This window comes from Pseudopipra pipra, chromosome 16 (assembly GCF_036250125.1).
Source record: "Pseudopipra pipra isolate bDixPip1 chromosome 16, bDixPip1.hap1, whole genome shotgun sequence".
Lineage (NCBI taxonomy): Eukaryota > Metazoa > Chordata > Aves > Passeriformes > Pipridae > Pseudopipra > Pseudopipra pipra.
In genome coordinates, this window is record NC_087564.1 from 1949808 (window position 1) to 1970488 (window position 20681).

The window sequence follows — 20681 nt, forward strand, 5'->3', positions numbered from 1 at the left end:
CAGGGATGGAGAGAGGTCAGTTGGGGCTGTTATCCCACACCATCCCACATCCCTGTGCTGGGCAGACCGGTCAGGACCATCCAGGGTGGCCACGGTGGGCAAGGGACCTTTGTGGCCACCACAGCTCCTGGCCAGGTCCTCCTGCCTCCTGCTTTGCTCCCCACTGGGATTCATCTGGGGCTATGTGGGTGCTGGGTTTTTGGCACACTGGTTATATCCCTAGGAATGGCTTTCCAAATCCTGTGAAGGGCAGCTGCTCCTAGACTGGGACCGAAGAAGCCCACGGGTCAGGGCACTGAGGAGGAGGTGCGGGGGAACACTGGCAGGAACAAGCTCCAGGCAGGCTTTGTGAGTCAGATGTTTTGCATGTATCTGAAAGGGAGCCCTGGAAATTCATCCCAGTGTCCAAATCACCCCTTCCAACAGCTCCAGAGCCGGAGAAGCAGGTGGGAGAGGGGCAGCAATGGCAGCTTGCTCCCTCCAATGAGAGATTCCTCCACTCTCCTACAGGCAGGAGAGAGGACTCATTTGGGCTGTGGCTTCTTTCAAACCTACACAAAGATCAGAATCTGTCCCAACCTTCTTCCCAGACCTCAAAATCCCACTCAGGCAACACAACAGGATGTCCTGACCTACCCTTCCACACCTCTCCCTGCTCTCAGCCTCCCGTGGGTTTTGTGGGGGCACCAGCAGAGGTGTGGGTGGTGGTGGAGGAGGATGATGGAGCTTGGGCTCCCATGAGCCAGGTCCCACCCTGAGCAGTCTGTCACCAACCACGAGCTCCTGTGGGGATCCATCAGGAGCCACAAGTGTTCATGACCTCTCTGGGTTGACACTCCTGGGTTTTTATTGAGCGAGGGGGCAGCAGGGTCCCATCAGCCAGGGAAGGTCTCCCCTTCTTCCAGGAAGCATAGTGTGGAGTGGGATCAGGGGCTCCCAGGGACTGGACACGCTGGCCAGTTCCCTTTTATTCTGTGTTTCTGCTCTGCTCCACTTGGCCCATTAGCTGAGGCATTAAATTTTAACATTTTTTGTTGCTCCTTGCAGCCTGTTCCTGGTGAGTGGGTGCCTGGGTGGGTGCCAGGGCCCTGGCGCCGCACTGGGGGGACCTGGGGGACCATGGGAGTCTGGCTGTGGTGGGGGTACCCATCTGCATCCCACGGGCAGGAGAGGGGCTCCCAGGGACCAGCATGGAAACAGGATCACTGCAAACACTCTGCACAGCTCTTGTGCTCTCTTATGGGAGAGCTGGGAACATTCAGCCTGGAGAAGAGAAGGCTCCAGGGAGACCTGAGAGCCCCTTCTAGTCCCTAAAGGGGCTCCAGGAGAGCTGGAGAGGGACTTGGGACAAGGGCCTGGAGGGACAGGACAAGGGGAAATGGCTTCCCACTGCCAGAGGGCAGGGTTAGATGGGATATTGGGAAGGAATTCTTGTCTGTGAGGGTGGGGAGGCCCTGGCACAGGTTGGCCAGAGAAGCTGTGGCTGCCCCATCCCTGGAGTGTCCAAGGCCAGGTTGGATGGGGTTTGGATTCACCTGGGCTAGTGGAAGGTGTCCCTGCCCATGGCAGAGGAATGAGATGGTCTTTAAGGTCCCTTCCGACCCAAACCATTCCATGATTCTGTGATTCTATGAGATGAAATTGCGATAAACTACCCTCCAGGCTGGTTCCATCTCTCTCCTGGGGGACAGGACCCAGAGCAGCACGGCTGGAGCTTTCTGGCCATGAGGAGCTAAAAAGCCATCAATTTTTGCCATTAGCTGGGGGTGTGGCTGGAGCAGACACCCGCAGGCAGAGCCATGCACTGAATAATTCAGGGTGAGAGATGACGAAGCCCATGGGCCAAGCTGGGGAAACCTCTCCATGTCCTCCTGCTCCCACTTCCCAAAGACATGCCCTTTGCTTCTGTCCCAGGGTTCTGGATGTGAGCTGGGGTGATGGACCAGATTTGGGTCTCAGGGATCTGGGGGACATGTGCTGGTCCCTGAGCTGGTCCCAGTGGATGGGTAATGGTGAGTGCATGGGGCCTTGTGGGCACCTGGCCCAGGGTGCTGGACTGGCTTATTGGCCTGGAGCAGCTGGACACTGCTGGCATGGCCACCCTGCCTTGTACCAATGGTCCTCTTGGGGCAGGGAGACCAACTGTGGGGCAAAGATGCCACTTGTGGGGCACGGACACAGACTGTGGGACAGGGACACCCCTCACAGGGCACCATGGTGCTTCTGTCAGGTGCCCTGCAGTGGGGAGCAATCCTCCAGGATGGCTCCAGGATAGCTCCAGGATGGCTCCCAGGCCACTCACTCCACCGTTGGCAGGACACAGGGCACCCACGGGCACCCAGGCTGAGAGATTCCCCCCGGGTTGTGCAATGTCTCCTGTGTCAGAGCCTGGGAGGTCAGACGGGCAGTGGGGACGGAGGATGGGTCCCTCGGTGACACCCCGTGCACGGGGCGGGCGGGCTGAGTTTGCCAGGTCTCAGCTGCAGCCCTGGCGAGCCCCGAGGGAGCCTCCAGGCGCCGGGAGAGGGCGGCTGGCGCTCGGGCAGGCGGCAGGCGAGGAGTTAACTTCCAGCCTCGCCGCGGGAGTCTGGAGCTATTAATACTCGCACGCTGGTTCAGCTGTCAGAGCGAGCGGCTGCTCCACCGGTGAGACGAGCCCCGCGGAGCCGCCGCTCCACGACGACACAACTTTCCTCCTCCACCAGCGTGCTGGGCTCCCGACCCGGCCGCCTGCCTGCCGGACCCTTCCAGACCCCGCTGGATCCTGCCAGAGCCCGCTGGACCCCACCTGCTGCAGGGGACACTTTTCCCTCACAGCCACACGGGCACCGTCCACCGTCCGGTGCCACGGGGCAGCCGCTTCCCGCGGCCTCTGAAGCACCGCAGGGCTCGGACCCCTCGGCCGGGTGATGCCATCCCAGGTGCCTGCTCGCACCCCCTGAGGAAGGGCACTGCCGCCGGCCGGGCTGCACGATGGGTGCCGGGGCGGCACCGGGCATCGTCAGCCCCGGAGCGAGGGCGACGTGGGACACGACACAGCCCAGCGCTACCCCCGTGCCCGGTGAGCGGCCGGTCCCGGTGCTCAGCCCGGCCGTGTGACGGGCCCCCCGACACCATGGCCCCGACAGGGCCAGCGTGAGCCTCTGGCCACCGCCGGCACCGGCAAGGAAGATGCCAACACCCCTCCGGCACTGCGTGCCCTGCGGTCCCCCGAGCCCGGGCACGGCGGCCACTGGAGCAGAGCGATGGATTCCTTCTGCTTCGTCTGCTTCCAGAAAGAGGAGCTGCAGCCCCTGCACCTGCACAGGTCAGTGCTGCGGGTCCCGGGACACCACTGGTGGTGACACAGCGCTGGTGGGGCTGTGCCATGAGCCCATGGTGGGGCATGGCATGGGAGCAGGGCACCGAGCGGGGCTGGGGGACAGAGCCTGGCGTGGGCCATGCCAAAGTTTCCTTTGGAGTAGGTGTATCCTCTCCTGGCCAGAGGAGTCCAGATCCTGTTCTGTGCCGTGGAGTGCCCAGAGAGGCTGCAGTGCACAGCACGTGTGAGTGTCTGCCATGTGCTTCCCTGGCAGCAGCACTCTGGGGAACCCAGTGGGCATCCTGTGCCGTGCCATGACATGCTGGTGTGCTCATGGGAGCGGGGCAGTGGGCAGCGATGTGCATTCCAGAGCTATCCCAAATCCATCCAGGAGACATCCCACCCACTCCTGCCCACCTGAGCAGGGTCCCTGGCCAGTCTCTCCTCTTCCCTGGCTGGCTGGGGCCAGGGGGCCAGAGCAGTTTGAGGGTCCCCAAGGACAGCCACGAGGCTCCCCAAGGCCTGTCCCTCTCAGCAGCTGCACCAGCACTCACCTCCCCCTTCCCCAAAATCTCCTCTGCCATCGGCACTGCTGAGCAGCAGCCAAGGAGAATGTGCCGGAATTAGCCGGGCAGCCGGTGAGGATGCGAGGTGTGAATGCTGGAACATGTTGTGCCCAACTGCTCCTCCGTGGCACCGAGCCACTGCCGGCTCCTGTGCCATGCCTTCATCCCCAGAACAGAGCTCCCACCCGCTCCAGCCAGGAGCCTGCCAGGCACTGGCTGCCCATGGCGAGGGCTGGGGGGGCTCAGGGCCACCGGCTGGGCTGTGAGTGTGGGACAATGCAGGCAGTTTGTCCTTCCTCACGGTGTGCAGGAAGTTGTAGGATTTGTTTTGGTGTAAATCCTGGGGTTTTAGAGCCTTGGTTTCCGTGAGTCACTGCCCAGGTGGGGGGGGACAGGGAGACCAGGGATCGAGAGGGGCCTTGGGTGTGGGTGCTGCTGGCTGAGGGATGCACAGAATTCCCAGGGCTCCCATCCCACAGCCCAGCCTGGGGCTGGAGCTGACTGGCAGCATCCACACTGTGCTGGGTCACAGGTGTCACAAGTTTGTCGTTCTCAGCCACAGAGGGAGCACCCAGGGTGGCAGTGTGGTGGCCCAGAGTCCTGAACGGTGGCCACAGGGACCACCCCTCCCTACACAGGGGGATGGAGAAGGAGGAACATCCTTGGCTTGTGCCTGTCCTGCCCTGCTCCAGTGTGGGCTACGCTGGGGGGGTCTCTGTGTCTGAACCCCCCTCTAGTTGTCACCAGTCTGTCCCTGAGCCTGTCTGCATCTCATGGTGACATGGCTGTCACTGCATGTCACCTCCAGCACAGCCCCAGTGGGATAGCTCCTCTCGGGTGACCAAAGGGTGCTATCAGAGGGTGCTCCCTGGTCCTGCCACCTGCACCAGGGCCAGTAAGCGGGGCCCACGCACGGATGCTGTGGCAGCATCTGTCCCCCATGCCTGTCCCACCGTGCCTGTCCCTCCATGCATGTCCCCCCATGCCTGTCCCCCCGTGCTTGTCCCCCCATGTCTGTCCCCCATGTCTGTCCCCACGTGCCTGTCCCCCCGTGCCTGTCCCCCCCTGCCTGTACCCCCGTGCTTGTCCCCCCGTGCTTGTCCCCTCATGTCTGTCCCCCCGTGCTTGTCCCCCCGTGCCTGTCCCCCCGTGCCTATCCCCCCGTGCTTGTCCCCCTGTGCCTGTCCCCCCATGCCTGTCCCCCTGCGCTTGTCCCCCCGTGCCTGTCCCCCCCATGTCTGCCCCCCCGTGCCTGTCCCCCCCTATGTCTGTCCCCCCATGCCTATCCCCCCGTGCCTGTCCCCCCATGCCTGTCCCCCCGTGCTTGTCCCCCTGTGTCTGTCCCCCCCTGCCTGTCCCCCTGTGCTTGTCCCCCCGTGACTGTCCCCCCCATGTCTGTCCCCCCGTGCCTGTCCCCCCGTGTCTGTCCCCCCGTGACTGTCCCCCCCATGTCTGTCCCCCCGTGTCTGTCCCCCCGTGTCTGTCCCCGCAGCCTCTAGATGGTGCCAGGAGAACGGTCTGCGAGCGGAGGCGGCCGGCGCCGTGCGGTGCTGGATGGTGCTGGGTACCGGGGTGCCGAAGTGTTCGGGTGCCAGGGCAGACCCCGTGGCTCTCCCCGTGCCCCCAGCTCCGTCCCTCCCTCTCCCCGAAGAAACACGTTCTGCCTCTTTTCCAGGGAAACCCATTCAAAAGAACCCCCCTCTGTTTCCTTCCAGCCCGGTAGCTGCACAGACATCATCCGGCTCCAGAGCCAACACCATTCCCAAGCTCCCGGCAAGTGCGGCCGGTGCTGCAGGTCCTGACCCAGCCCGCAGGACGCTGTGCCCCCCGCTTGGGGTCCACCTCATGTCCCCCGGGAGCACGGACGGGCCCTGGGGCTCCGAGGACAGGGACATCACCCCAAGGGCCGCCGGCAGGGGCTTGGCGTGTGCCCACCGCTGCCCCACAGCTCCCGGCTCGTGTCCCCTCCCCGACCTTGAGAGCAGCCGCTGGGAATCTCATCCCGGCTGCCACCACATGGGATGGCAACACACGCGTGGGGGGACCACCGAGGTGGGGGGCGCTGAGCCCCCCGTCCACAGTCCGGGAACCAGCTCCCACCAATCCCCTTTACCCTGGAATTCCCCATGGATGGGCGCTGTCCCCAGGGACGGAGGGGGCCCCCAGCGCCCCCCGGGCTGGCGGGGTGGGGGGTGTTCGGCCCCCAGCCGGGACACGGCGGAGCCCCCCGGGACGAGCGGCTCCCTTTGCCGGAGCTGCGGCTCCCGGCGTGCTCCGCTCCCGCGTCAGTCTGCCCGCTTCCCTCCCTCTCCTCCTTCCCAGCATCCCCGCAGCAAGCCCGGCAGGTTTTGGGTCGTATCACCGGTGCGTGACAGGCTGCGGGTGGCGGTGGAACCCCGATCGTGGGGGGCTCAGCCCCTGGGCTCCTGCTCTGGCCAAGCGACGCCGAAGGGACAACCGACCTTCTCGCTGAATTCCGAGGGGATTTGGATTGCTGAAAAAATTTGGGGCTTTCCAGGTCACTTCCCACCACCCACCCTGTCCAAGCACATCCCATGGCACAAGCTGGATATTCCCTTTCTGAGCAGAAATCCCAGGGACACTCGTTGTCCCTCGGGGAGCTGGGGGATCTTTGCACGGTTTGGGATTGTATGAGGTGATAAACATATTTGATCCGGTTTCTTTCATCTCGTTAATCTTAATTAGTTATTAATATTCTGGGAGTGCTTTGAAGGCCACAAGCTCGGTGCAAACGCTCCCTGGTACTACTGGTGTTACTATTACTCAGTGTGTGTGACCCACATGCTGGCGAGGGCCTGGGCTGCAGCCTGGAAGCCACAAAGGGAGCTGACAAGCCCCATGGAGCCCCACAGAGTCCCACAGAGCCACATGGAGTCCTGCTGAGCCCCAGAGAGGTCCGTTAAGCCCCATGGAGCCCCAGAGATCCCCACAGAACCCCACAGAGTGCCGATGGAGCCCTGTGGAATCTTCCATGGAGCCCTGCTGAGCCCTACAAAGCCCCACGAAGAGCTGGTGAACCTCATGGAGTCCCATGGAGTCCTGATGAGTCCCATGGAACCCCACAGAACTCCACAAAGCTCCATGGAGTCCCATAGAGCTCCACTGAGCCCTGCTGAGCCCCACCAAGCCCTATGGAGTCCCACAGGGCCCCATGGAGTCCCACAGAGTCCCACGGAGCCCTGCCAGGCCCAGCTGGTCCCTCACTGCCAGCTCAGCCTCTGTGTACCCAGAGCATAGCACAGCCCCATCCTCCAGCACCGGGGGGTGACACTCGGAGATGATCCATGTGTAGGACCTGTGACACCATCCCCGCAGCCTGCCGTGGTCCCTGGGCTGGCTCCCTGGGCACTGGCACCTCCCACCTGACCTAGAAACAGCCCTGAGCTATAAATAGGGCGGGAGCCAAAGGAGAGCTCAGAGGAGCAGCTTGGAATGCTGCAAGCGGGAGGCTGTGGGAGCTGGAATGGCATGGCAAGGACAGGCAGGGGACACAGGGTGACATGGGACTTGGGAAGGGGTGAGGCTGGACCCACTCTGTCCCCAGCAGCCCATGGAGTGGGGTGTGCAAGGAAGGCAGGTGTGGCTTTCAGCAGCCTGTGTCCTGCTGGCCCAACGGTGCAGGGAGCACCATAGCTCTGCCCCCATCTCCCAGAACTTTCCCTTTTCCCAGCACCCTCACCCCACGACACTCTCCTGCCCTGTGCCACCCCTTTCCCAGCCCCACAGCAGCTGCTCTGGGCACCCTCCAGCCCACCCTGGCTTGCTGGGGCACTGGGCTCTGGCAGTTCTGCTCTCATGCCACGCAGATGCCCACATCCCAGTGGGGATCACCCACATCCCAGTGGGGATCACCCACATCCCAGTGGGGATCACCCACACTTGGAGCATTCGAGCCACGGGTGCTGGAGCTATTGCAGGAACTGGTGAGTGGAGGGAGACTGAGGGCACTGGCACTGTGAGCCTTTCCCAGGGCCCAGACCCTGGGGCTGGCAGTGCCCCGTGCAGCTGCCAAGAGGGAAGAGGGTGACAGTGGCACAGCCGATCCTGACACAAATTAAAGCACAGTGCTGGAGTGTGATTCACCCTCCTGCTTTAAAGTCATTCATGAAAAGATTCATTGCTCTGCGTCCTCTACAGGAGCAGATCAGAGCCGGCAGTGAGTCAGTGCCGATGGCTCCCCGGCCCTGTCCAGGGGTTGGGTGGCTCAGGGGGCAATGGGACAGCCCCAATCCCAGCAGAGCAGGCACAGCTAGTCTGTGGGAACAGCCCAGTGCCACCCCTCAGAGCATAAGGAAGCCCCATGGCTGTGGGTCAGGTCAAAGTGGCTTCAGGGGAGCAAAGGGACCCAGCACCCAGCTGAGAGTCAACCAAATCGTGGTCTGTGTTAAATGTCCCTGCTCCACATCTGTGGGAACAGAAGGAAATGCAGGAAGAGGCGATGTGCCCAGGGGTGCTCCAAGGAAGAGCACGGTGCCTACCCCTCGCCTTCCTCCAGAAAAGCTGTCACTGTCCCCTGGCCTGGAGGTACCTGGGAGCTCCTGGTGCCCAGCTCTGGCATCGCTTGCTAAGCGTGTTGCCAAATTTAAGGAGGCTGAAGGAAAGCCTCTGTGCTGCCTTTGCCTCAGCTGGTATTCCTCATCTCAGCCCAAAGGGTCTTACCATCCGTGGGAAGCCTCGTGTCCTGCATGTATTGAGGAGCAGCTCCTGGGGAGCAGCCTGTGCTATGGTGAGGCATCACCTGTGCTGTGGTGGAACAGACTGCCCACAGAAGCTGTGGCTGCCCCATCCCTGGAAGCGTTCAAGGACAGATTGGATGGGCCTCGGAGCAACCAGGTCTAGTGGAAGGTGTCCCTGCCCATGGCAGGTCCCTTTCCATCCAAACCATTCTGTGACTCTAGGATTCATGGTGGGCATCACCCACACCACAGTGGACATCACCTGTGCCAAGGGAGAGGGACCAAAGCCTTGGAGGGCTCAGGGATAGCAGTGCCCGGGGGACCACTGGGCAGCAGGATCAGTCCTGTGCCTGGGCATTCCTGCTGCATGGTGCCAGTGCTGCTGACCCTCATATGCTCCAAGCTCGGACTATCGGGGTCCTTGGGTGGGTGAGGGGTGTGAAGCTGACCCCTTAGGAGCACCGGTCTCGTCTCTATTGTCCCCAGCCCCGTGGTCTGCTCCGTGCCGAACCCGCGGTACCGGAGCTCCGCACCCGGTGGGGAGGGGGCGGCTCATCCCCGACCCCCCTCTCCAGGGCTTCTCCCGCTCTTAATCCCTTCAGCTACATGGAGGGCGGGGACAAGCAGCGCCCCGCATCCCTCATCGCGCATCTCCCCATCCCCGCGGGGCCGGCGGCGGAGCCCCCCCGCTCCTCCCGCTCCTCCCGCTCCTCCCGCTCCTCCCGCTCCGCGCTCCCTCCCCAGGGCGGCGCCGGTGCCGGTGCGGGCGGAGCGCGGCGCGGGGCGGGCGCTGCCGGGGGCTGCGGGGGGCTCGGCTCCGCTCCGCTCCGCTCCTCCGGCGGCGGCGGCGGCGGGGCCGCGGCATGAGGAGCCCGGCGGGGCGAGCGGAGGGCGGCAGCGGCGGCTCCTCTCCCGCCGGGGACGGGGCGCGGCGGCGGCTAGTCCCTCCGGTAAGGCGGCGGTGCGGGGCCAGGGGTGCGGGGATGAGGTGGGGCGATGGGGGTGCGGCTATGGGGGTGCGGGAGACGCTGCCCGCCCGGTACCGAGGCCGCCCTTTGTTTGCCCGCACGGCGCTGGGAGGGGGCAGACCCTTCATCCCGGTACAACCGGGGCTCCGGGATGAACGGAGCGGGGAGAGGCACCGCGCGGTGCGGGCGCTGCCCCCGGGATCGGCCGCCCTCCCCGGCCCGGGTCCCTCCTGCGGCCGATGGCACCTGCGCTCCGGGCGGCCCCGGCACGGCGCGGGGGGGACGGGGAGGAGGGACGGGGACGGCGGGGCGTTGAGCGACACCGGAGCGGAGCCGGGGCCGGGGGACCGGGGGGCTGGTCCCCGGGGGCTCCCCATGGATTTGGGGGCGTCTGGAAGGATGCGCTGAGGTGGAAGGCAGCTGGAAGCAGGGGAAGGGGAGAGCAGGGAGAGGCGGCCTCGGGGGCAGCTCAGGCCATGTCCCCTCGTGTCCCCTCATCACCTCCCATCGTGTCCTCTCATTGTGTACCCTTGTGTCCCTTCATCACCTCCCCATGTCATCTCCCCTTGTTTTCCATGTTCCCTCATCTCCCCTTGTGTTCCCTCATCAGCTTCCTGTCTTCCCTCTTACCTCCCCTCGTTGTCCCCTCATGTCCTCTTGTCATCTCCCCTCAAGCCCCCTCACCATTTCCCCTCCTGTCCCCTCATTGTCTCCTCATTGTGTCCTCTCTTGTCCTCTTGTCATCTCCCCATCTCATCTCTTGTCATCTCGCCTTGTGTCCCCTCCTGTCCCTTCATTGTGTCCCCTCATGTCCCCTTATGTTCCCTCATCACCTGCCCTGTCCCCCCATTCCCCCCCATGTGCCCCCGTGTCCCCTCGGTGCGGGCAGGGGTGTGGACCCCCCCTCCATCCCATCCCAGCCTCCCCCCGGCTGCGGCGGGGAAGGGGGAGCGTGACCCACTTTCCTCCAGGTCCGGCCCCTCTGCCGCTGTGGCCGCGGGCAGGCGACGCCAGCCGGGAGCCCCACCACAGCTCGGGGACCGGGAGCGGGGACAGGGACAGGGTGGTGCAGCCTCACCACCCCTCTGTGCCAGACCGGTGTGGAGGTGTCACCCACGGGGAGGTGAAGCTCAGAGCTGGGTGCCCACACACCGAGCCCCCGACCTGCCCGGCGCTCAGAGTGGCCCTGAGCAGGGTGTGCCCGTGCCCTGCCCGGGATGCCGTGGGAGGAGATGAGGCACGGTGTCGGTGGGAGCACCCTCCTTCCTGGGAGCATTCCCAGCGGTGGGAGCCGGGGCCGAGGCAGGGGGGATGCCCAGGCTGCGTGGGGCACGTACAGGCTGTGCAGCCTCTTGGGTGGTGTCAGCTCTGGTTTTTGTGGTGGGGTGATGTGCCCCCATTGCCCCCGGGAGTGAGCAGGGCTGAGGGCCAGCTGGCCCTGCCCTGGGGACCCGGTGGGCAGGCAATGGGCAGGTGCCGTTCGGGGCATTTGTCTTTGCAGATCCCAACCGTGCGGTGCTGCTGGCGCTGGTGGAAGAGTTTTGGGAGGGAGATGATGACAGGCTGATGAAACCAATCAAACAATGAAGTAATCATAAATCCCCGGTGCCGGCGGTGAAGGCGGGAGCAGCTGGAGGCTGGAGGAGCTGAGGTCCTAACGAAACCATCCCGCTCAGCAGCAGAAATCCCGGGAGACCAAAGCACTGAAAGGTGGCCAAGGTCCTGTCACCAGGGCTGATGGACAGAGACAGCACAGCACAGTGTGGATGAGGGCGGGGAAAATCCTGCTGGCAGCTCCGGGGGAGCAGTGCAGAGGGCACGGAGGACAGCAGCAGGAAGGAAGAGTGGTGGCTCCCCAGGAGCTGTTGGAGGAGAGAGTTCTGGTGCTGCTTTGTTTGCTCTTCACAAATTTGCCTGCGAAACCTGAATCCTGGGACCAGAGGCTGAGGAATCTTGTCACAGGCTGATAGTCAGGATGGGAGATGGATCCCACAGCGGGAGACACTACGGATGGGTGTGAGGGGGCCTGACCCCGCCCCACAGCTGGGACATCCCCACCGGGACAGCAGCTCCTGCCAACTGGGATCCTGCACGTGGCTGGGCATTCATTGGCTTTGCTGAAGACGATCCTGGTGCTGAGAAGGCTGTTCTAGTCTAGGCAAGGAGCTGGTATGAGAATTGTTGGATACCTTGGAATTCAGTGCCAATTCAGTCCCAGATTGGGGTCACTGGGAAATCCCAATTGCTGCAGGTGCTTTGGTGGAGGTTTGGTGCTAGTTCGGGTGGTGTCAGTGGTGCTCCAGCACTTCCCTGCAGAGCCAGCCAGGGAGCGTGTAGATGTGCCCCATCCATGGCCTCTTTGGGGGTGGCTGCTCCTCCCAGGCTGCGGGATGCTGGCAGAGGGGCTGTTCCCAAACTGCTGCCACAGGCTGATGTCCCTGAGCCACGTGTGACCGACCACTTCCTGGACATACTCAGCTTATCCCGAGCGGTTTCGGATGGTCCTGGGATGGCACAGGGGTCAAGGAACTCTTTCCCTACACGTTTTGCTGCTTTTGGCGAGGTGGGAGGCAATGGCTGGCCGGGGTGGAGGCTGCCCAGCCGTGGCAGGTACCAGTGGCTCCGAGCCCCCGTGAGATGCTTGTCCTCCCCCCGTGCCTGCAGAGACGGCCTCGTTAGGCGAAGGTGCCTTTGCAAGCCCTCCCTGGGCTCCACCGTGCCACGGCCCCCAGGAAGCACAGCTCATATCTGTTATCTGTTGTGCGGGTCCCAGCGGGGCGGAGGAGAGGAGAGGATGTCCCTGGAACGGGGTCAGGCAGGAACAGAGGCAGTGGGGTCTGGAAATGGAGCGGGGCACTGGGAGGCAGCGGCTCCGCTCGGGGCACGGCCAAAGCACCACTGGCCCCTTGCCCCAGGGACACCCCAGCACCAGGGTGGTGTGGGAGGAGGGGGACCAGGAGCAGCAAAGGGCCAACCCCCCTTGGACATGACTTTGCTGGCTCAGTGGGTAGTTTGGGGAAAATAGGGGAGGTTTGGGAGCTGGTTAGGGTGTGAAGGGAGGCAGCTTCCTCCTGATGGGTGCCTTGGCCTCCAGCCTGCTGGGCTTGGAGGGGAGTCAGTGTTACCTGCTAATAACTAAGGATTTGGGGATGGCAAAGGGAGAAATCAAAGCTCTGCCCAATACCTACCAAGTGCATGTTTCTCATTTCTCTCCTCTTTAAAGAGAAATTGGGGTCTTGCCAAGGCCCTGCCCCTGCCCTGCATAGGTTTTCCCTTAGTTTTTCCAATTCCTTTCCCCAGAGCAGCCCATGGTGCAAGTCCCATCCCCTGGCCAGGCTCCCAGCCCTGCACTGGGGTCAGCCCAAACCCTTTTCCTCTAACCTCCCTCAATAAATGGGTTGTTTTTCTGTCAGTCTCTGATGCGACCAGAGGGAGTTTTTCCCCCTTTCCCTCTTAATTTCCAAGCAGCTGCTGCTCCAGCAGCCTCCTCTAGGGGAGCCTGGGGCAGCTCTCCCGGGCGTCCTCTGCTCCTCTCAATGAGCTCTTAATGAGTTTGCAATTAGTTATCGGCAGAGCCGATGTGCCCAGGGCTGGGTGTGCAGTGGTGTGGGATGTGGAGCAGGATGCAGAGCAGGGCAAAGCATCTCCTTCTAAGGATCAGAGTGGGAATGGTTTGTTAGTGCTGGCCTCAGTGCCTGGCAGGATGCTGGGCTCTGGATATGGGATTATGTCTTCCCGGGATTTGCTCTGTGATGTTGGTGATGGAGCCGGGAGGTTTGGGAAGAGGAGCAGCAGCTGCCGACGGAGACGAGTGGCTGCCTATAAATACCTGCCAGGGAGCAAGGAAGAAGTGGGTGGATTATCCTCCTCACTCAATGAGATAAATGGTTCTGAAGCTTAAACACAGAACAATTTTAGTCTGAATAGTAGGAGAAACGGTTCAGGATGCGGAGATGATGGCAGGAACCGCCTGTGGTGAGCGGCAGGTCCCGGTGCCACGTGGCAGCAGCTTTGCTGCCCCTTTGCCATTCCCAGGATCCAGAGTGGTGGGGGCCTTTGCCAGGGCTCAGCTGGGACGTGCATCCTTACTCCCTTCTTGGGAAAACTCCTTCAGGAATACCTGAAACAACTGAGCTGGGAGAAGGCGGGTTTGGCTTCCTTTGGGCATGGTGATCTTCCAGTGTTTAGGGGCAGGACAGGAGCTGGTGCGCTGAGAAAAGGCCCCATTTTGGCTTTGGTGTCCCGACCTGGCACGTTGGTGGGCCTGGCCTGGGCACAGAGGGCAGCCAAAGATACGAGACCTCAGCCCCAGCTGTGCCAGGCTGGTGGGATCTCTTGCCGCACTGGCACCATCATCTCCCCGTGTCCTGCTGTTCCCCCATCCCAGCTGTCCCTGTGAGCGTGCAGAGCTGGAAATGAGCCCTCGCTCCCACCCGCTGCTGCCCCGCTTCGCTGCTCACATCAAACCCAACATGTTTTCAAAAGCATTTCAATTTTTAATGAAAACTTCTGTGTTTACGCTTCCCTCGGTCTCGGCACATTGGTATTTTGGTCACCGCTGCTGTTGGGTCCCTCCCGGGATCGCTGATGGCTCCGTGTTCCCGTTAGCCCTGGCACGGCGGGGTGTGCTGTGCGGGGCCGGCACTGCGGCAGGATCCCGGCAACGGCCCCATCCCTGGAAGCACATCCCTGTGCCAGCCATGCAGACCACAGCAGGGACACCGGGCTTGGTGGGATCTCTGTTTCTCATGGATTTTCCTCGTTTGATGGTCAGAGACACCTGGAAACCCCAACAGGTTGAGCCAAGAGGAAAAGCAAACAGCCTTTGACTTGGAAAGCATTTCCACAACGCATCAGTCCTTCCCCTCCTCTCTCCCATCCAACCAACAGGTTTTTTTCCTCAAAGCCCAACTTCCCTGACGTGAATAATTGCATTTCAACACCGCTTAATTAAGAGACATCGATGAGCATGATTGTAAATCCAAGTGTAGACGGAATTCTTCTTGCAGGATGCTGGGGGCTGTTTTCAGTCCTGCCTCCAGCAAGCTGCTGCACTGATCCACCTCCACCTCCAGCACCCAGACGCTGAGATGGTGCTCCTCTGCCAGGAGGCCAATGAAACACTATGGAGATGAGCTGCTTTGGAGATCTTATGAGTCAAACTGTTACATTTTTGGAACATCATGATGTTGAAGTTCCTTTTCTATTTTTTCCCCAACTTCCCAGGGAAAAAAAATATAACTATAATAAGTGAAGAAGCTGAGCTTTGCTTTGGGATGAGAGGCAGCATGGTGCAGGGAAGGAAGGAGGAAGAAGTTGGAGATCAGTCTCAGTCTTGTTGGGAAAGGGTTGGGTGTGATCTTGACCCTGGGGGGTTGTGGGTGCTTCAGGGGGTGATGGAAGGTGACGCAGCACCCTGAAGACAGTGTGGTGAGTGACTCCAAGCTCTTGTTGTAGGGATGGTCAGAGTGAGGAAAAAGAGTCACTGGTTTGATGGGAGTGAAGAATGTTGATGCTGTTGTCCATGTACTGCTGGCTGGGCCACCCCTTGCTCGGCTTTGGTGAGATCCCACCTGGAGTACCGTGCCCAGCTGTGGGGTCCACAGCACAGGAAAGATGTGGATCTGTTAGAGCAAGTCCAGAGGAGGCCACAAAGATGATTATTGGGATGGAGCACCTCTGCTATGAGGAAAAGCTGAGAGAATTTGGATTTTAAAGCCTGGAGAAGGCTCCAGGGAGACCTGAGAGCCCCTTCCTATGCCTAAAGGGGCTCCAGGAGAGCTGGAGACGGACTTTGGACAAGGGTCTGGACTGACAGGACAAGGGGGAATGGCTTCCCACTGCCAGAGGGCAGGGTTAGATGGGATATTGAGAAGGAATTCTTCCCTGTGAGGGTGGTGAGGCCCTGGCACAGGTTGCCCAGAGAAGCTGTGGCTGCCCCATCCCTGGAAGTGTCCAAGGCTGGACAGGGCTTGGATCAACCTTGTGTAGAGGAAGGTGTCCCTGCCCATGGCAGGGGGTGGAATGAGTTGAGCTTTGAAGCTCCTTCCAACTGAAACCAGTCTGGGATTCTGTGATTCTCTGAACCAGGGCATCCATCACCTTGGCAGGGGGAGGCCAAGAGTCAGTGCTGATGGATAGTCAGAGGGATATGATGGAGGGATTTCTGGAAGAGCCATCATATCCCACCTGGTTCCTGCAGCATGGCCCTGGCTCTGCTCTGGAGTGTCACTGGCTTGTGTGAGGCTCGGCTCTGGAGGGGGCTGCAGTGGTGGAGGGGACAGGGCTGGCTGCCAGGGTCCACACTGAGGACTGTGGCAGCAGTGGGGAGCCCCTAAAGGCCTCAGTGTGTGGTGGCTGTGAACACACCGGGGCTGAGGAAATGTGTGTGTCCATGTGTGTCCATATGTGTGTCCATGTCCCTCCCTCCTGTCTCTGCCATGCCCTGAGCCCTCCCTTTGCCCCCAGACGTCCCCCTGAGTTGGTAGCACAGGGACCACTGACCCACACGGCTGCAGCCCCACAAAGACTGGAGCATCCTCTCCAGAGCAGTTTGGTTGGTGGCCACAGGGCACAGAGGGGTGGCACTCAGTGGGGGCTGCTCCAGCCCTGGGGGTGGGATGGGATGGGATGGGATGGGATGGGATGGGATGGGACGGGATGGGACGGGATGGGATGGGACGGGACGGGATGGGATGTGATGGGACAGGACATGGTGGCTTTGCAGCACCCACCGAAATGCTGCCACGCCTCTGCCTTGCAGCGCAACCATGAGCGCGGGTTCGATTGAGCAGGAGCCGTCGCGCAAGCTGGCCTGCTGCGGGGTGCCCCTCATCACCGAGGACATGCAGTCCCTGGCCATCCGCACCCTCTCAGGCACCGACATCAGCAAGCACTACGACCTCATCCGCGAGCTCGGCAAGGGCACCTACGGCAAGGTGGACCTGGTGTCCCACAAAAGCACAGGTGAGTGGAGCAGGGGGCTGTGCTGGGAGCAGAGTGCCTGGCACATCCCAACCGTGCCCCGGGCTCACCTCCGTCCCCTGCCCTCCGCAGGCACCAAGATGGCCCTGAAGTTCGTCAACAAGAGCAAGACGAAGCTGAAGAACTTCCTGCGGGAGTTCAGCATCACCAACACACTCTCCTCCAGCCCCTTCATCATCAAGGTCTTTGACGTGGTCTTCGAGACTGAGGACTGCTATGTCTTTGCTCAGGAGTATGCCCCTGGGGGGGACCTCTTCGACATCATCCCGCCTCAGGTGAGAGCCCCCGCCCCTCCAGCAGGAGCCCTTTTGGGATGTGGGGGCTCAGTATCCCCAGGGCTCTGAGCAAAGCTGCTGTGGTGCTTTGGTGCCCCTGTGGGAGGGGGCTGTGGGTGCAAGGACTGGGCAGCCCTGTGTGGGTCGCTCCTGAACACAAGCACCTACAAGCAAGTCTGGGACTGATCACCCATCCCCTGGGTGGCTGAGATCCATCATCCATCCCTAGGGTGGCCTGGGACCCATCACCTGTCCCTAGGGTGATCTGGGCCTTGTAATGCATCCGTAGGGTGGCCTGGGACTTATGACCGTCCCCTGGGTGGTCTGAGATCCATCACCCATTGCTAGGATGGCCTAAGGCCCATTACCTATCCCTAGAGTGGCCTTCCCATCACCCTTCCCTTGGGGAAGCTGTGGCTGTCTGAACCATGGAAGTGTTCAAGGCATGTTGGACAGGGCTTGGAGCAACCTGGTCTAGTGGAAGGTGTCCCTGCTCATGGCAAGGGGTGAAATGAGATGGCCCTTAAGGTCCCTTACAACACAGACCATCCTGGGGTTCTATGGGGAGTCACCACCCATCCCTCAGCTGGCCCAGGGCCCACCACCCATCTCCCTGCCTCTGAAAGCACCCAAATAACACCATCCATGACCATGTTGGATGTGTAACAGGTATATATGGGGTCCCCGAGCTGGGTGGGAACACCCCAGGGCTCGGTGGCGGGTGGCTGACGCCGTGTCTGCACAGGTGGGGCTCCCCGAGGAGCTGGTGAAGCGCTGCGTGCAGCAGCTGGGCCTGGCCCTCGACTACATGCACAGCAAGAGCCTGGTGCACCGGGACATCAAACCGGAGAACGTCCTGCTCTTCGACCGCGACTGCCGCCGCGTCAAACTGGCCGACTTTGGCATGACCCGCAAGGTGGGCTGCCGGGTCAAGCGCATCAGTGGCACCATCCCCTACACGGCGCCCGAGGTGTGCCAGGCCGGCCGGGCCGAGGGCTTTGCTGTGGACACCAGCATCGATGTCTGGGCTTTTGGGGTGCTCATCTTCTGCGTCCTCACCGGCAACTTCCCCTGGGAGGCGGCGGTGGCGTCCGATGCCTTCTTCGAGGAGTTCGTGCGGTGGCAGAAGGGGCGGCTGGGGGGGCTGCCCTCGCAGTGGCGGCGCTTCACGGACAGCGCCCTGCGCATGTTCCAGCGCCTGCTGGCCCTCGACCCCGAGAAGCGCTGCCCCGTCAAGGAGGTTTTCTACTTCATCAAGTGCGACCTGATGGCCGAGGTGCGGTGCCGGCCCTCCTACCGCTCCCGCAAACACACCAGGGACAAGCTCCCGGCCGGCTCCCACTGCCACGAGGCCGCCGGCTCCTGCACCCCCGCCCCGCTCAAGAGGACCGTCCTGACAGAAGGGAGCGGAGCGCGCGGCCCCGAGTCCAGCGCGGCCGCCCCGGGGACGGCCAGCAGGACAGATGGACGGCAGGACAAAGGCAAAGGACAGATGGTCCTGGCCACAGCAATAGAGATCTGCGTCTGACGGCGCCGCGGCAGCGGCCGCACGACCCGTCCTGTCCCCCCGCCCCGGCAACAGGGATGGGAGGAGTTGCTCGTGGTGGAGGCACGAGCCGGGACCAGGCTCTGGGTCTCCCAAAGCAAAAAAACGGAAAAGAAACACAAACGAAGAGGAAAAGGACAGAACTGGTTGCGCTCCGTAGCGCCGAGGATGCCAATGCCCCCACCCTGCCTGGGTGAGGCCGGCAGCGGAGCCCAGCCAAGGGCACCGCGCGCTGCCAGGGAGGACAGGGGTGCCCACGGTCCTGCCAGGGCCATGCTGCCCCTCAAGGCTTCCCACAGGGTGGCATGGGGAGAGGTCTCCCAGTACAGGGAGGAAGAGTCGGGAGGGTAGTGGGTGGGAGGTCCAGGGCAGGCAGTGCCCACTGGCTCTCCCCCACCCTGTGCTTGATCCCTGGACTGGGAGTGGGAAGGCCGATGACCCCATACCATGGAGGAGGCCTTTGGGGAGGTTTGGGTGGGTGATGATTTGTCCCCTTCCACCAATCCCCTCCCCACTGGTGGGGACCGGGAAGGGATGAGGAGATGGGCACCGGGCTGGTGATGGGGAGCTGGGGGGTTTCAGGCAGCCCAGGACCCCTGGCAACCCCGGCTGCCTCCCTGTGGTGGGAGGTGCTGGCAGCCATCGATGTAGCAAGTGTCCCTGTCTGTGTGTCATTGTGTCCCACCACTGCCACTGGCAGCCCCTGCCCCCCCTGCCCTGCCCCACATGGCCCCAGACCCCACTGGAGGGACAGGTCCCTCCAGCCGGGAGCTGTGCTCTGGGCTGTGGCCCGTGGCCACAGTGCCATCCAGCAGGTTGGATGCTCAGGGCCAAGCTGGCTCTGCCATAGTGGCATCTCTGCAGACTCTCTGTCCCTGGGGACTGGAAGAGGTGGCAGCAGTGCAGCCCCAGGCTGGCCTGCACACCCCGGGAGCAGGGGAGGGGGCTCTGAGCAGCCTCCAGAGAGCCAGCCTGGTTCCCTGTGCTCATCCCATCACCCCTCCTCGCTGTCACCCCTTCCCCAAGCTCTGTCACTCTCCCCTGGGGCTGGCGGGGAGGAGGCGGTGGGATGGACCCCCGGGGCTGGCTGCAGCAAGGCAGAGGGTGGTGGCAGGAGCCGCTGGTGGTCCCTTAGTGACAAGGTCACGGGGGTGTGTGTGGGGGACACAACTCCCCTCGCGGTTTTGGGCACCCAGCGGAGTGGGGGGCTCACCCGGAGAGGGTGGGGGGCACCCCAAGGCGGCAGCACTCTGGTATGGTTTGGGCTTCCCTCCCATCGGGTGGGTGCCGGGGGCACCCCCTGTGCCCCCCGGCGCCGCAATTCCCGCACCAAGGGCTATCCCGCTCTCCAGCAGCAGCAGCAGCAGCAGCAGTTTACAGAGCAGGCGGGCGGACCCCCCGCCCCCGCTGCTGCCCCCGGGCCCCTCCGCCCCCCGCCCGCGGTGCCGGGCCCCGGGCGGCCTTAGAAGTAGCATTGCCCCAAGTAGAGACGCTCTAGGCGCCGGTTTTTCTCCTTTTTGCCTTAGGTCCCTCGATGTCCTCAATCTTTCGTGCAATAATGTAGATAAGGGATCCCGGCCGCCCCGGGAGGGCTCGGCGGTGCCTCTCTGGGAGGGACCTCCCGGGGGTCTGTCCCGGGGGTCTGTCCCGGGGGTCTGTCCCGGGGGGTGCCCCGTGTGATTTCTGTCCCCATCGAGGTCGCTGTGTCGGTAGGTTGTCGGGTTTTTATTTCCAGTTCCCTCAGCTGTCGGGTTTCAGACCTTCTTCCCGTAGGAGAGGCTGTAGTGTCACAGACGTTACCTCAGTTTGTCACTGTTGAAAAGGATTAAAAAAAGAAAAAAACAAACAAAAAACAAAAACCACAACTGAAACCATAAAAAATTACAAAATACATAGTTACAAAAGCAACAAAAAAATTGTCAATGGCGGTGAAGACTTTTTTTATTAAATAAAGCAAAAGTGATGCTGCTGGTGTGGGCGGGGAGCACAACCTCTGCCTGGGGCTCGCTGTCCCCCCAGTGTCCCCACGTCCCCTCCATGCCCGGCCATCGTGGCCACCCCTGGGTGGGAGGGGAGGAGCACGGGGAGCAGCACCGTGGGGCAGGGTGGCAGCTCCCTTGGGTGGGGGGCACCGAGCTGCCCTTGGTGCAGCCCCCTCTGAACAGTCAGGGCTGCCTGATGCCAAATGTATTCCAGCCACGTCCACAGGCTAATTTCAATTTCCTGGTAATTATGCAAATGAATGTGGATTTAATTAAGGGCAGATTTCATTAAAGTCTTCTTGGGGAAATGAGAACAGGATGGGGGAGAGCGAGGAGGAGGAGGAGGTGGCAGGGAAGAGGAG

At 62.2% G+C, this 20681-nt stretch overlaps 1 protein-coding gene across 5 annotated transcripts; it reads left to right on the forward strand.

The window, feature by feature from the left end:
* The first annotated feature begins 2452 nt into the window (after positions 1-2452).
* On the forward strand, positions 2453-20260 carry SBK1 (SH3 domain binding kinase 1). Of its 5 annotated transcripts, none has more exons than XM_064672583.1 (5): positions 2618-3307; positions 11034-11701; positions 16296-16498; positions 16589-16791; positions 17537-20260. In XM_064672583.1, the coding sequence occupies exons 3-5, from the start codon at positions 16303-16305 to the stop codon at positions 18317-18319; spliced, it is 1182 nt and encodes a 393-aa protein (XP_064528653.1). In that variant the 5' UTR covers positions 2618-3307; positions 11034-11701; positions 16296-16302; the 3' UTR covers positions 18320-20260. The 5 variants fall into 5 exon arrangements, with proteins under 5 accessions (XP_064528655.1, XP_064528651.1, XP_064528653.1 ...); XM_064672582.1 differs by lacking the exon at positions 2618-3307 and adding an exon at positions 7706-9514; XM_064672581.1 differs by lacking the exon at positions 11034-11701 and having other exon boundaries at positions 2617-3307.
* Positions 20261-20681: the final 421 nt, after the last annotated feature.